Below are 13,114 nucleotides of genomic sequence, written 5' to 3'. Positions count from 1 at the left end.
CTTCCTCCATGGCACATTATGACAAACAACCAGTCCTGAAGAAAGCCTGTACGACCGTTGAGGGTTTCGCCAACTTCGAAAATTATCCCTGCATTATACGTGTGCCCTACACGCGACCTTCGCTCACGCTCACGTTCATGTCTCCTTTCTCTCACATCATCATACGTGACGAACGCGTATCCCAACCAAACCACTCATTCGATGCTCATTTTAGTCATCGTCATTTTTCACGTCGCCCTGCCTTGGTTTCAAAGCAGTGGCAATATACCCTGTACTGATAATTACCATATGATATCACAAGAACCTTATTTAAGGCTCAGCAACTGGAGGGGGAGGGTGGGAGGAAAGAAGAATAGGCCAGGGATGGCCGAGCATTGCACATAGATAGCGGTGGTCTATACCCCTTACTTTGCGTCATTTAAGCGAGCGAGCGACCATATCAACTAGGACAAGGAGTTGAAGGGGGAGGAACAAGGGGATCTTTTTAACTGGAAGGGAAAGGACATTTTGGGTGTCCCGGGCTCGAGGATTTCTCGGACAACGTTCAATACCCCTTTTGCATGTTGGAATTCGGCTCGAGGAGGCGAGTCAATCAAACAAACATAAAGAGATTATTCAAAACCTTGTGCACCCATCCCTGGCTCTGATGTGATGACTGCACGGCATGTGAACTTCAGTATGGATCGTTGGTGTGTAGTTTATAGAGCACTTCCTATCTGGCGCCAAAAGGAGTTTCTCCACTGACTGCCCTGGTCGATGTAACCCTTCTAGAAACCTAACCTAACATAAAGTGGGCCGGGCTTGCGACTTGCTGTGGACATGTGATGTGCACCCGGTGCTGAGGGAGACCAACAGGACGGTCACTCATCACTTGCTCTCATTTATATCTTGATGATTCCAATCTGCTTTCAGCGAGATAGTGCCGTTGCCCTTCCGTGGCTCTCTTGGTGTGTGTTTTGCTAGCATCTCCCCTTTGGTAATCTCAATCAGCCCTTTCAGGGAACCGGATAATCAATGAGCAAACCCATCAATAGATTTTCGGTCTTAAGTGAATAGTAGCTAGGTTTGATAGGGTATCATAGGGTACAGCGCATATTCTAACTCCTAAGGCGAGCCTTCCTTCACATCCTAGCGGATCGGTTGCGGTACTTTGAGTACCATTTCACCTTCTGAGTGCTCCAGAAGGGTGGTTCAGCAAAGTTTGGGCTGACGTCTTGATCAAGACGACTGGGAATCTTCCAATCTCACTTGAGAGATAACCGGGCAAGTTAAAATAGGGATTGAGAACTGTACAAGGCGAGCAATACCGAGCAGTACAGACGGTAGTCTTTGCTAGATTTCCCAAGTTCCATACCTAAGGCAAGAAGGCGAGAACCCGGTGCTGATCGGTCATGTATATCGAAATGATCCTCCTGATTTTGCTACTGACCCTAGGGACTAATTGCTCGAATGATATGTGTTCATGGGCTAGTATGTGCAATGAAGTCCCCGCACTTCACCAGCTGTTATGATCCGACTGTTCGATACCAGCTCGAGCTGTATTTCTCACCTTCCTTTTGTACTTCCAGTTTGGACTCTTTTGGTCAAAAAGAGACGCAGGCTGGTCAATGACCCACAGCTAATCAGTGTTATGTCATTCGGTAACTTTCTCTTCTCGTTCTTGTTCAGGATTGGCCTCTGTCAATGATCCCGCTTTGCTGGTGGAGGAAAGATGAATAACAGGGGTGGAAGCGACCAAGATTACGCGGCGGCTGGATCAATTATGATTGGGAGATCTGGTTTTATCAGGGATTTGTTCCTCTGGCTGATTAACGAAGGGGCTTTTATCAAAGAATAAGATGGCGACGACCGTAACATTGAAGATGTTGGACGGCTGTGGCAACTTATGCCTTAGTCATGGTTGGCGGAGGACAGCATAGAGGCGTAAGGCACTTGGAATACGACGATCCCTTAAGAGAGAATGGGCGATGAATACGGCATGTCACTGGGTTCGGAAGACAGGGGCGGCAAGGAGTAAGGCCAAGTCACGAAGACGCATGGTGAATGGAAGGTTGAGGGACCAACGGGATTGTGGTATTTCAAAAGCAAAGTCTGCACACCTTGTTTCCGAGTCCTCAAAACATTTCATGATTTTTTCGACCAGAAGCTTTCAACGGAAAGCAGAAAAAAGAAGGGCGGGATAACGATTAAGTCCACCCCTTTTGGCCACACAGGGCTTTCCCTCTCCCCAAAAACGACATCACAAACAATTGGTGGTTTGCCGACTATTTCACAATGTTTTTTGGTTCGAGTATCTTTCCCTCATTAGTGCAGACCAAGTTGACCCTTTCCTTTTTTTTGCCCCCAAGATTGCTACCAGCGATCATAAAAGAAAAAAACTCCGCCAGAGTCTTTTATCTACCATTCCATGACCATTTGCTGTTCCGCCGTTTTGTGGATATCTTAACACACCGTGCTTCGATGACCGGTGCGTTTGTAGGTTATTGTGTTTGGGGGAATCCTCTCGTTTTGTATGTCATGACGACAACTGAATGACGGGAAGGAGTTTACCAGGAAGACTCCTTGGGGGCAGCAGCGGCCGCGTCGCCGGCAGCGGCCCAGTCACCGGTGGGAGCGGCGCCAGCGGCAGCCCACTCGTCACCAGCACCGTCCCAGTTGGCACCAGCCTGGGCACCGGTGAAGCCGGGAGCCTGGGCATCCCAGTCGCCGGTGGCGGGGAAGCCGGACTCAATGGCGGCAACACCCTCCTCCTCAACGCCGGGGAGCTTCTCCTCCTCGACCTTCTCCTCGGCCTCAGCCTCGGGGTCGCGGTCTATTACGCGTGTTAGTTCTCACTTGTTCGATATCTCTCTAGATCTTCGCTAGGAGGGGGAGAGGAATTCCACATACAGAAGTACAGATCGACCATGGTGTCCCAGGGGGTCTCGCGGTTGTAGATGGTGCCGCGGAGGCGGAGGACCTCACGGGCGAGCATCCACCAGACGAGACCGATGGAGTGACGACCCTTGTTGTTGGTGGGGATGGCAACGTCGACGTACTCGGTGGGGGAGTCGGTGTCGCAGAGGGCGATGACGGGGATGTTGACGTAGGAAGCCTCCTTGATGGCCTGGGCATCGGTACGGGGGTCGGTGACGATGATGAGGCGGGGCTCCTTGAAAGAGCGGGTGATGTAGTTGGTGAAGGAACCGGGGGTGAAGCGACCGGCAATGGCGACGGCGCCGGTGTGGGCGGCGAACTTGAGGACGGCACGCTGACCGTAGGGACGGGCAGAGATGACGCAAATGTCAGCTGGGTTGTCGACGGCGGCGATGATGCGGGCGGCGAGGACAATCTTCTCCCTGGAGGCGCAAAAAGTCAGCGATTTTTGCGCTGGCGCAATTTGAAGGGCGCAAAAGAGGTTTCCTTGGTGATCTCTTCTTCTCGAAATTCCCCAAGATAAAAACCTCTCCATCGCGTCGCTTTCTTTGCTTACCAGGTCTTGCCAACGTTGATCACGTTGACACCGTCGGCACGGGTCTTCCACAGGTAGGGCTCCATGTGAACCTGGAGGTTCTTGCTTCCCAGGTGGGCTTGAGCTGCAAGCAGCATCTCAATGTCCTGGGAAGTGGCATTGAAGATCGAGGGGAGGTTAGCGGGAGCCATCTTGGGCGATTTCGGTCTTTCTTCCACGGGGAGACGGTGTCGAACGGTGGTGGTGCGGAAAGGGAAGAAAGTCAAGATTTCGCGATCCTCAAAAAAAGTTCGCCCAGTTGTGCGTCTCGAATTCGTGGGTAAGTGGGCAGCTCCTGCCTCTAGCAAAGCCCTCGCTAGGCCCTTGTGGTCCAAGCGTCCTCAAGGTCCCTCCATAGTACGTACCTCAAAAGATCCAGAGCTCACGTGATGAACACGGAAATGCGCTAGTCCTCCTCGGGGGATGTCTCCCCACCCAGGGGATGTGCAGCGGAGGACGAACGGGCCGGGCGCCATTGGAGTGCTGCACTCCAGATATGGGACCAGAGTCTAGGAAATTTTATGGTTCCCATTGTCGATGATCGCGTTGAAGGGAAACTGCTGCCGCCATGCCTCCCAGATTACAGAGCCTGCAACGGCTAGGCACCGCCAGCTGTAAGCTTCAGCTTTATCTTCAGGGATTCAAGGAGCAATTTAAAAGCTAATTGACTGTGACAGTGTGCCTACGCCCAGCTATTAGACCGACCCCGAGCTTCCTCCCCGTCATCCAGACCGCGAACCTCTCTCAGCGCGAGAAGAAGCGCAAAGCGAAGCAGGACCCGTACAAACATCAACAGGCGCTACAGCGCAAGGCTGCCAACCAGAAGAGACAAAGCGAGATCCAGGCGGAAAAAGATGCGAGCTGGGGCGACCCGATCCACGGCATCCCGACTCCTTTCGTGGAGTCGTTCGACTCGGCCGGCCAGGCGCCCACAACGAAGCCCGTCAAGGACGACAATGGAAACATCATCTCCGATCCTCGCCCTCTGCCAACTTCGCCGGGGCTTCTCAACCACCTCGTCGACGAGAAGGAGCTCCAAGCAGTGATAGAAAAGGCCTACATTTTGACGAAACCTGTAAAGTCGGAAATTAGGGAGCTGGCAGACCCTGCTATGGAGGCATTGGCGGACAAGAAGCATGAGCTGGTCCACGCCAAGGCAGTAGAGGCTCTGAAGCGTATCCTGTCTATGGACAATGCCAACTCAAAGATCCTCCTCCACACCAACATCAAGAGATGTGTCGAGGAGTTTGGCCGACACAACACCGACAAGTTTCTGACGAAGAAGCCCAAGTCTGCTCTCGTCGATCCCAAGGCCCCTAAGCCGCCAATTCGAGGCGGCCCCGATACTGGCAGCTCGGAGGTGCAGGTTGCCATCCTGACTGCCAAGATCAGAAAGCTGTCGCACGAGCTGTCACAGAACCGTGGTTACAAGGACAAGCACAACAAGAGGAACTTGAGAGTCCTGTGCCACAGGCGGCAAAAGCTCCTCAAGTACATGGAGCGCAGTGAGAGGGGAAGTGGGCGGTGGACGCATCTGCTCGAGAAGCTGGGCCTGTCACCGGCGACCTACAAGGAGCAGATCAGCTTCTAGAGCGAGCTAGGAGCGGGAAAAGGTAGACACGTGTAAAACTCAGACTTGTAATTGTCCTCTATGTACACTATAGCGATCGGTAAAGATGCTGATCTCCACGTCATGAACCTGAGCTCCCTCCTTGCGCCATTGTGACCTGCCATTAAACGATGAAACTGGTATTCTACAAAACTAACAGAACAGGACTGCAAAACATTAAACTCAGAATACGCTGATGTAGTTGCCAATCCGGTCTTTCTGGTTCTGGGCTATGCACTCGGCAATCCAGGTGATGTTGCGGATTTCCTGCTTGTCATTAGCTTCATCCAGCTCATGCTCAGGGGCTTGGGTTCTTACCTGCTCACGGAGTCTCACCCACGCATAGACGATGGCGAAAGTGAATTGCTGAGTGAATGCGCTCTTGGAGATCTCCATCTCCTTTTGGTAAAACATGTCCTCAAGGCTCTTGCCGTCGGAGCTTGAGCCGCCGCCCTGGTTACCCGGGCCAGACGGGCCGCCGCCGAGACCGGCTGCCTCGAAGAAGCTCTTGTAGTCGCCAACTCCGTCAACCGCAAGACGGACGCCCTCAAAGTCTTCCGCTCTAGAGAGCATCAAGGTTCCCTCCGGGTACAGCTTACCAAAGCTGGGGTACAACTTCTTGCGGTCATTCTTGTTAAGCTCCGTGCCGAAGGAGTTGAGCGTGATATTGATCGCACGGCGGTCGGCCTCGAACTCCAGGATCTCTGACATCACCTCAGCCGTCGGCGAGCCTGCCATGTCAGGGTGGGTGTTGACAAAGTTGTGGAAGTCCTCCAAGTAGTTCTTGTACAGCGTGTTTCGGACAATCTCGATGTTAAGCTCGTCGAGATCCTGGTGGCTAAGACTGCCCTTGAAGTAGGCGGCAAGCGGTGTCTCAATCAAAACACTGTTGTAAAGCTCCTCGATATTCGTCGCGACGCACAGGACTGGCATCGTCTCGAACCAGCCGAGGGGATGGCATCTCTCGAGAAGCTCGCGGGTGTCTCGTTCGTGAAGGGTGCCGGTAATCAGCAGGGCAACATTGTCGATCATGTAACCGTAGGTGAGGTAGTCCATGAACTGGGCAAGCGAGCCGACAGCATTGGCGCGAACATAGCGGAATTCGGAGACAAGTTTGTCGGTCGTCTTCGCGGCGAGAGCTGATGTTGAGGGGTTGGGAGGGAGGTTGCCGAGGAAGTCGCCGTACGCAGGTCCGAGTTGCAACTTGAGATCTGGGACTGTATTAGACATGCATCCCACAGAAGCACATAGGAACACTCACCATCGATGGTTTCGCACTGCGTCAGGTTGGCATAGTTGGAGCCGGTAAGAAGGCCGTTCCTGTATCCACGAACGATGCCCTCAATGTAGCTGCACCATGTTAGCCACAGTCCATGTACTTTGTCACCCATCATAAACCCAAGACTCACCCGCTGTTGACGTTGAAGAATAAACCCTCCATCTTGGCTGTGTTGTGGATTGTTTGGATCGAAGGCGGCTGGGAGTGGTGACGCCGGTCAGGTGGAGGCGCAAACGGAGGCAGCTGTGGTCGTTGACTTTAGAACGCTTGCTCGCTCTCACTCTCTGCCAAACCAAATCACTGCACGGTAGCTCCAAGGTCCCAGCAAGGCCGACCAAGTCCACCTTCCTTAGGCATTACGAGTTGCAGCAGCGCACAGGCCATCGGAGGCGGCTTTTCTCGGCGAAACAGATTTTACGCGCTCCGGGCCATCCCACTTGCCAATTGGTGTGTGGGGTGGGACCCGCCCAAAGGCTCTGCAGCCATCGAAAAAAAATTGGTGGAGCTTGGTTTGGTTCAGAAAAAAATATTTCCAAACCATCAATCCGCTCGCTGGAAACCTGCCTCCGCCGACAACAACATTTACACCCACGCGCGGAGGATTTCACCCGAGGGACCAATTTGGCCAGATTTGAAGAGCACCGACAGTTTTCACAATGTCTCTCTTCGTTCTCGCCGAAACGCCGGCAGGGTAAGTCTTCCATTGCGAAAAGAACAAGAAGGAAAAAAAAAAAATCTCGTGGCAGCAATTGGAAAGCTAACACGAGAAACAGCTACGGTCTGTTTAAGGCTGCCGACAAGAAGCTCCTCAAGCGCGATGAGCTCACTACTGGACCGACCTCTTCGGAGCAGATCAACGAGATGTAAGTCGCGCTCCCAGAATCAACAATTGCAGCCAGTCTTCGCGAGGAGTGTTAGACAGCAGCGCACCCGCGTGCAAGCAAACCCGTAGTCTCGGCTGTGATTAAAACGCTGTGTTCGAATACAATCGAGGCTGACTGTTGCAAAGGCTCAAGTTGAAGTCTTTCGTCAAGTTCGATAGCTCCGCCGTCGCCGTCGAGGAAGCCGCCGGTCTCAAGGAGGGTCGTGTCCCGCCAATGCTCGCCAACCTGCTCAAGGAGATCAAGGACGAGAAGAAGGCCACCCTCGCTGTTGCCGACCTGAAGCTCGGTACTGCCATTGGCAAGCTCCCCGACTTGGATATCAAGGCCGTCTCCGATGCCGCCTCCCAGGACCTGTTCCGTGCCGTTCGCGAGAACCTTTCTTCCCTCATTCCTGGCCTCAGCACCGAGACCATGGACCGCATGGCCCTTGGTCTGTCGCACTCCATTTCGCGACACAAGCTCAAGTTCTCCGCCGACAAGGTCGACGCCATGGTTGTCCAGGCCATCAAGTTGGTGGACGATCTCGACAAGGAGCTGAACGTCTACGCCATGCGCACCAAGGAATGGTACGGCTGGCACTTCCCCGAGCTTGCCAAGATCCTCAACGACAACCTGGTCTACGCCCGTCTCGTTGTTGCCGTTGGCATGCGCCAGGACTTCGCCGAGACCGACCTCTCCGATATTCTTCCCGAGGAGCTCGAGGGCCCTGTCAAGACTGCCGCCGAGATTTCCATGGGAACTGAGATGACCCCTGAAGATTTGGAGAACATCCAATTGTTGGCTCAGCAGGTTATCACCTACTCCGAGTACCGCACTTCCCTCTCTACCTACCTCGAGACCCGCATGCGCGCTCTCGCCCCCAACTTGACTGCTCTCGTTGGTTACCTCGTCGGTGCCCGCCTGATTGCCCACGCTGGCTCCCTCATTTCCCTCGCCAAGGCCCCCTCCTCCACTATCCAGATCTACGGTGCTGAGAAGGCGCTTTTCCGCGCTCTCAAGACCAAGCACGACACACCCAAGTACGGTATCATCTACCACTCCTCCCTCGTTGGCCAGGCCACTGGCAAGAACAAGGGCAAGATCGCCCGTTCCCTCGCCGCCAAGACTGCCCTTGGTCTGCGTGTTGACGCTCTCGGCGACACCGAGAACCAGGACGATGAGGAGGAGCGTAGCATCCTCGGCCTTACCAGCCGCATCAAGCTTGAGAACCTCCTTCGCAAGCTGGAGGGCAAGCCTCTTCTCCCCAAGGGTGTTGGTGTCGGCCCTGACGGTCAGCTTACCGCCCCCGGTGGCTTCAGCCTGAAGGAGTCCCGCAAGTACAACGCCGATGCCGACGGTGTTGAGACCGAGGTCAACGGCAAGTCCAAGAAGCTCATCCAGGTTGTCGACGAGGAGATGAAGGACGCCGAGAGCGAAGACGAGGACGCCGAGATGAACGATGCTAGCGAAGAAGAGAAGAAGAGCAAAAAGGACAAGAAGAAGGAGAAGAAGGAGAAGAAGCGTGTCTCCATCGCCGCGGTCGAGACTCCCGTCAAGGAGAGCAAGGCTGTCAAGGGCACACCGGCGAAGCTGAGCGAAAAGGACTACGAGCGTTTCGCCGAGGCCGCTGGCATCAGCGTGTCCAAGTTCAAGCGCAAGTTCGAGCGTGGTGACGTCCAGCTCGGCGAGGACGGCACGCCCGTTGTCTTCAGCAAGAAGGAGTTGAAGAAGCTCAAGAAGGCCGAGGATGAGGTCGAAGAGACGCCCGTCAAGGCTACCGACAGCACCAAGAAGAAGCGCAAGCACGAAGATGATGAGACGCCCAAGAAGGAGAAGAAGCTGAAGAAGAAGCGCAGCTCCCTCGCTTAGGAAGCCAAGCGGCGTCGCATTTCTTATTCATAGACGGCACTTGGGCCTCATGTGCATAAACATATTGTGTTCAATGCGCTGTATGATACCTCGATCTCTCTGGCCGGCGTTTTGGGATGGACCTGGGGGGTTTTCATGGTCTGATCATTGGATGGGCATAGTTTCTCTTTTACTACTGGCAGGAAAAGTGCAATGTAATTGCTTGTTGAGTTTGACTACTGCTCCCCCGCCGTCGAATGTGATCTGCCATCCATCCAGTGCCTCAATTATCTATACCTTGCTCTTCACATAGCGATATTTTTCAAATGACAACACGGACGATAATGAAGAAGCCCACCGTTGGTCGCAAGCACATATCACTTGCATTCAAGCAGGTCACCGTCCACTGTAAGGCATGTCTGCTATTCAATTTGACTACATACATGGTCTCGTCCAATCCACCTCATACCACATTCAAAGGGGAATGCAGCGCTTAGTCCTGTCGCCTCTGCTGCAGATGGGCGGCTTTCTAACGTTGCAGCACTGCTCAATGTCAGCATCAACTCGAGCGATAGGAAGACGAAGACTTACACGGTAGCCAGAGGGACCAGGGCAGTCGCCGCTGCATTGTGAAAAGATCAGCCAGGCATTCCGATATTGATTAGATGAATACTTGGGTAAGAAATCTCACGTGGAGTATGTGCCACTGCAGGAGAGAGTATCCTTCTGGCAATACCCGTTGCTGTTGCAGTCCGGGTAGAAGCAACACTTCACATCGGCCGGGTCATTGGGGCAGAGGTTGGTCTTGGTGTAGCCATTGAGAGAGCTGCACTTGGAGGTCTTCTGGCAAGTTCCGTAATTTCCCTGTAAAGAATGAAAAGGCATTAGGGGAGGTCATCGACGTGTTTTTGAGGATAAAGCAGACCTTGCTGTCGTGACAGTAGCTTCCGATAGCTGCCAGAGCACTGGAGGCGAAAAGAGCTGAGATGAGCGCGGAAGTCTTCATAGTTGTTGTTATTCGGGCTTTGAGATATAAAAAAGGTAAGAAGATGAGAACAGGAGATTAAAGTTGTGCTGCTTGCTTCCAATTTCACATATTCCTCCTGACGGGATGCTTCTGGCCTTTTATATACTAGAGTTAAGGCCGGTAACTCGATATAAAGTATTATAACCAGCCACTGCGAGGTCTGAACCTCTGGTCTGCGAGGACTAACCCGGGCCTTGAACGCAAGCCTTGGACATGAAGGTCCCCCGTAGCTTGCCAGAAGCATCGCGTTAGACGATCCCCTCCTCACCGGTCGTCTTTTGGAACATGCGCCTTGCCACTGCAGCAATCAGGATCAAAAGGCTACATCGCAGAAGTCTGGGCCAATGCAGACTTCCATCTATGTTTCTCAAGTGAGACGACAACCTCACCATTGGTTGGTCCAGTCACTATCTGGTCATTTGGGCAACAACTCCGAGAAGTACGAGAATAGTCGACTAGATCGTTCCACGGGCGCTTACATAGGACAACATGACGAAGACACACTGAGGCTTTTCAATGCATTAGTCTCTTCAATACTTTAGTTCCAATGTGGAAGGAGGGTTTACTGCTCGAGGAGGTTGTCTAATAGATTGCTTACACGGAGTCGGGGTAACGTTGAGTCCAGACCGTGCAAAAAGCAAACGAGGTGTTCAGCTGAAATGCAAGATTTAGGACCAAGACAACCACGACCAATCGCTTGGAGCTTTCCCATAAAAGAACTACATTTTTGGCTTGGGAACCCCTCACGAAACTATTTAGACATTTGTCTTTGGCAAGTATGTTGCAATCTGGGTTAGAGTCGCCAGATAGCTCTGGCTCTCTGACCACCAACAAACATACTCTGCATGTGTTTCAAGCCACAATGGAACCTTGAGGAAACTATTCTCAGAGTAATTAAGGATTTTTTTTCTCATGTCTATGTGACCTATTTCTGTCCACCCATTCGCCAACCAAACGTTTTTGAAGAAGGTGAGCCGGTGAATCGGTGAGGGAACTCACACCGACAAGCGAGCACGTGACAAACCTCGGTGGATACACGTGATCTCAACCGTGAACGCAACAGCGGCATCACCATGCATGCTCTCTCACGAAAGCGCTGTCGCCGCCAATCTCATACACCAATGCTGCTCTTGAGCTGGTGAGTGGAAATGGACGACCGACGGCGGGGCAATTTCCATGGCGGCCGCCCGCGGCCTGATCTGCGGAGTCCCGAGCAAGTCACCCAGAACGGGTTCGACCTCGATGCTGAACCTGGAAGCCAGTGGTCGGGTGATTATTACGACCGCCGAGCGACACGAGCTCTCGGTCCCAATGGTAGGTCGCTCTTTTCATTCTCTCAGAGATGCTCAAATCCCAATCTCGGGTGGTCGCCTCCCCAAATATCGCCTGCTGCTTTTCGCTCTCTGGCTGCTGTCCAGTGTACAACCCACCAGCGCGTCAACGTACCCAAAGCCGAAGCGAAGGGCATCGCTCTTATAATATTTAGCCATTCAGCCCTGCGAGTTCAGAGGTGATGGCCAGTTCTTTGATGTTGCCTCGGGTTGCATGCGTCCGACAGGGGTGGTGGTCTATTCATGGAGGGACATCATTTCGACTACGGTTTAATGAGAATCGATAGCTCCCCATTGCAGCTTTTTGCGCAAGCCTCGTCTAGCTTTCAATGTTCTCCTTGTTTTGCACTTCTTGCACAAAAGACAATGATAAAATGCGGAAAATATTAGTCTTTTATGTCTTTCGAAGTCGATTAGACGCCCAGTGCGGGAGATTGGACCAGGGGGCCGCATGACACCCGCCTGGTCCATGTTCTGGCCCCGGCTATGGACTTCGGACGGTTGACAAGTAGCAACCCAGCCATGGATTTCGACCGTTTCACTTCTAGCTTATTATCACAACACTGCTGACTCATTTACCCCTTAGGCGGCTCACGTCGAGACGAAGAGGATTCTGATGACGGCGAGGCATTCCCACCACAACGCGTTGACTGGGAGGCCATGAGAGCTGGCGCCAACATGGAGGAGTATCTACGAAGCCAGCCCATCCCGGAGTATTCTGACGAGGAAGGCATCAGCATGCCACTCGATGACCTGGGCGAGATCTCTGGCACCGACACTAGTGTCGAGGATGGAGAAAACGGCGACCAAGTCGGGGACCAACAAGATGAGCCCGAGTTCGACCCCCTTGCTGTCGGTTTGAAGGAGATTTCAAACCTGGGAAAATTCACAGTCAGCAGCCATAAGCAGGGAAACGGCGTCGACCAGCTTCGCGACGACAGCTTGAAAACCTATTGGCAGTGCGTTCATCCGACGACCCATTCAAAAAAGTAATGCACGCCTTTGCTGACGATAAGACAGATCCGATGGTCCTCAGCCGCACAAGCTTACAGTCTACTTCATCAAACGAGTCGGCATCAGGGACATCCGCTTCTACGTCGACTACAACGAAGATGAATCTTACACACCAACCAAAATCATCTTCAAGTCCGGCACCAGCGAGAACAATCTCATTCAATTTGCCACAATGGAGCTTTCGACACCCTCTGGCTGGCAGATCGTTCCAGTCGACGGCGCTGGCGGCGGCCCCGACGGTAACACACTGGTGTCCTATGTGTTCCAGATGCAGATACTTGAGAATCATCAGAACGGTAAGGATACGCACCTTCGTTCTATCAAGATCTACGCCGCGGACACGGATACCCCCAGCATCGACGCGGACATGTCGAACCGCGTAAGTTGATCTTCCTCAACATGTGACAAGTATGTGACTGACAGAAATCAAAGCGAGCTGTAAGTGAGGAACCAGACGAGGAACCCGCAGACCCCTGGGATCTCTCTGTTCTCGAGGCTGGCCTTTCCGTTCCGGATTTCATGAAGGAACCTGAGATTCGATGAGTCAGGAGTGGAATCTGCTTCTTGACCCACGAGCACGGCACATGAGTGACCCTCAGCCTCGGCCAGCTAAGCTGGACGTGCCACTCATAGGGCGAGGGCGTTAGCGTGTC

The 13,114-nt window shown here is 53.1% G+C and overlaps 5 protein-coding genes across 5 annotated transcripts; 3 read left to right on the top strand and 2 right to left on the bottom strand.

The window, feature by feature from the left end:
- Positions 1-2,546: 2,546 nt before the first annotated feature.
- Positions 2,547-3,642, bottom strand: RPS0 (40S ribosomal protein uS2; the record flags this gene model as incomplete). Its single annotated transcript, XM_053195284.1, has 3 exons — positions 2,547-2,812; positions 2,890-3,338; positions 3,473-3,642. 3 exons carry the CDS (start codon positions 3,640-3,642, stop codon positions 2,547-2,549), a joined length of 885 nt encoding a protein of 294 aa, XP_053047254.1.
- A 416-nt stretch (positions 3,643-4,058) lies between these two features.
- Positions 4,059-5,081, top strand: N0V96_001052 (mitochondrial 37S ribosomal protein uS15m; the record flags this gene model as incomplete). The annotated part of the gene is made up of 2 exons (XM_053195285.2): positions 4,059-4,104; positions 4,168-5,081. The coding sequence occupies 2 exons, from the start codon at positions 4,059-4,061 to the stop codon at positions 5,079-5,081; spliced, it is 960 nt and encodes a 319-aa protein (XP_053047255.1).
- Positions 5,082-5,282: 201 nt separating this feature from the next.
- On the bottom strand, positions 5,283-6,540 carry VMA6 (H(+)-transporting V0 sector ATPase subunit d; the record flags this gene model as incomplete). Its single annotated transcript, XM_065756112.1, has 3 exons — positions 5,283-6,310; positions 6,361-6,449; positions 6,509-6,540. The coding sequence occupies 3 exons, from the start codon at positions 6,538-6,540 to the stop codon at positions 5,283-5,285; spliced, it is 1,149 nt and encodes a 382-aa protein (XP_065615352.1).
- Positions 6,541-7,034: 494 nt separating this feature from the next.
- NOP58 (Nucleolar protein 58) lies at positions 7,035-9,110 on the top strand (the record flags this gene model as incomplete). The annotated part of the gene is made up of 3 exons (XM_053195287.1): positions 7,035-7,069; positions 7,152-7,241; positions 7,388-9,110. The coding sequence occupies 3 exons, from the start codon at positions 7,035-7,037 to the stop codon at positions 9,108-9,110; spliced, it is 1,848 nt and encodes a 615-aa protein (XP_053047257.1).
- A 2,154-nt stretch (positions 9,111-11,264) lies between these two features.
- N0V96_001049 (uncharacterized protein) lies at positions 11,265-13,004 on the top strand (the record flags this gene model as incomplete). The annotated part of the gene is made up of 4 exons (XM_053195288.1): positions 11,265-11,430; positions 12,034-12,406; positions 12,468-12,840; positions 12,894-13,004. 4 exons carry the CDS (start codon positions 11,265-11,267, stop codon positions 13,002-13,004), a joined length of 1,023 nt encoding a protein of 340 aa, XP_053047258.1.
- Positions 13,005-13,114: the final 110 nt, after the last annotated feature.

Source organism: Colletotrichum fioriniae (assembly GCF_027942845.1).
Source record: "Colletotrichum fioriniae strain IMI 355084 chromosome Unknown scaffold_1, whole genome shotgun sequence".
NCBI classification, from domain to species: Eukaryota; Fungi; Ascomycota; class Sordariomycetes; order Glomerellales; family Glomerellaceae; genus Colletotrichum; species Colletotrichum fioriniae.
The sequence above is the reverse complement of the archived record's forward strand: the minus strand, read 5'-3'. Positions and strand labels throughout refer to the sequence as shown.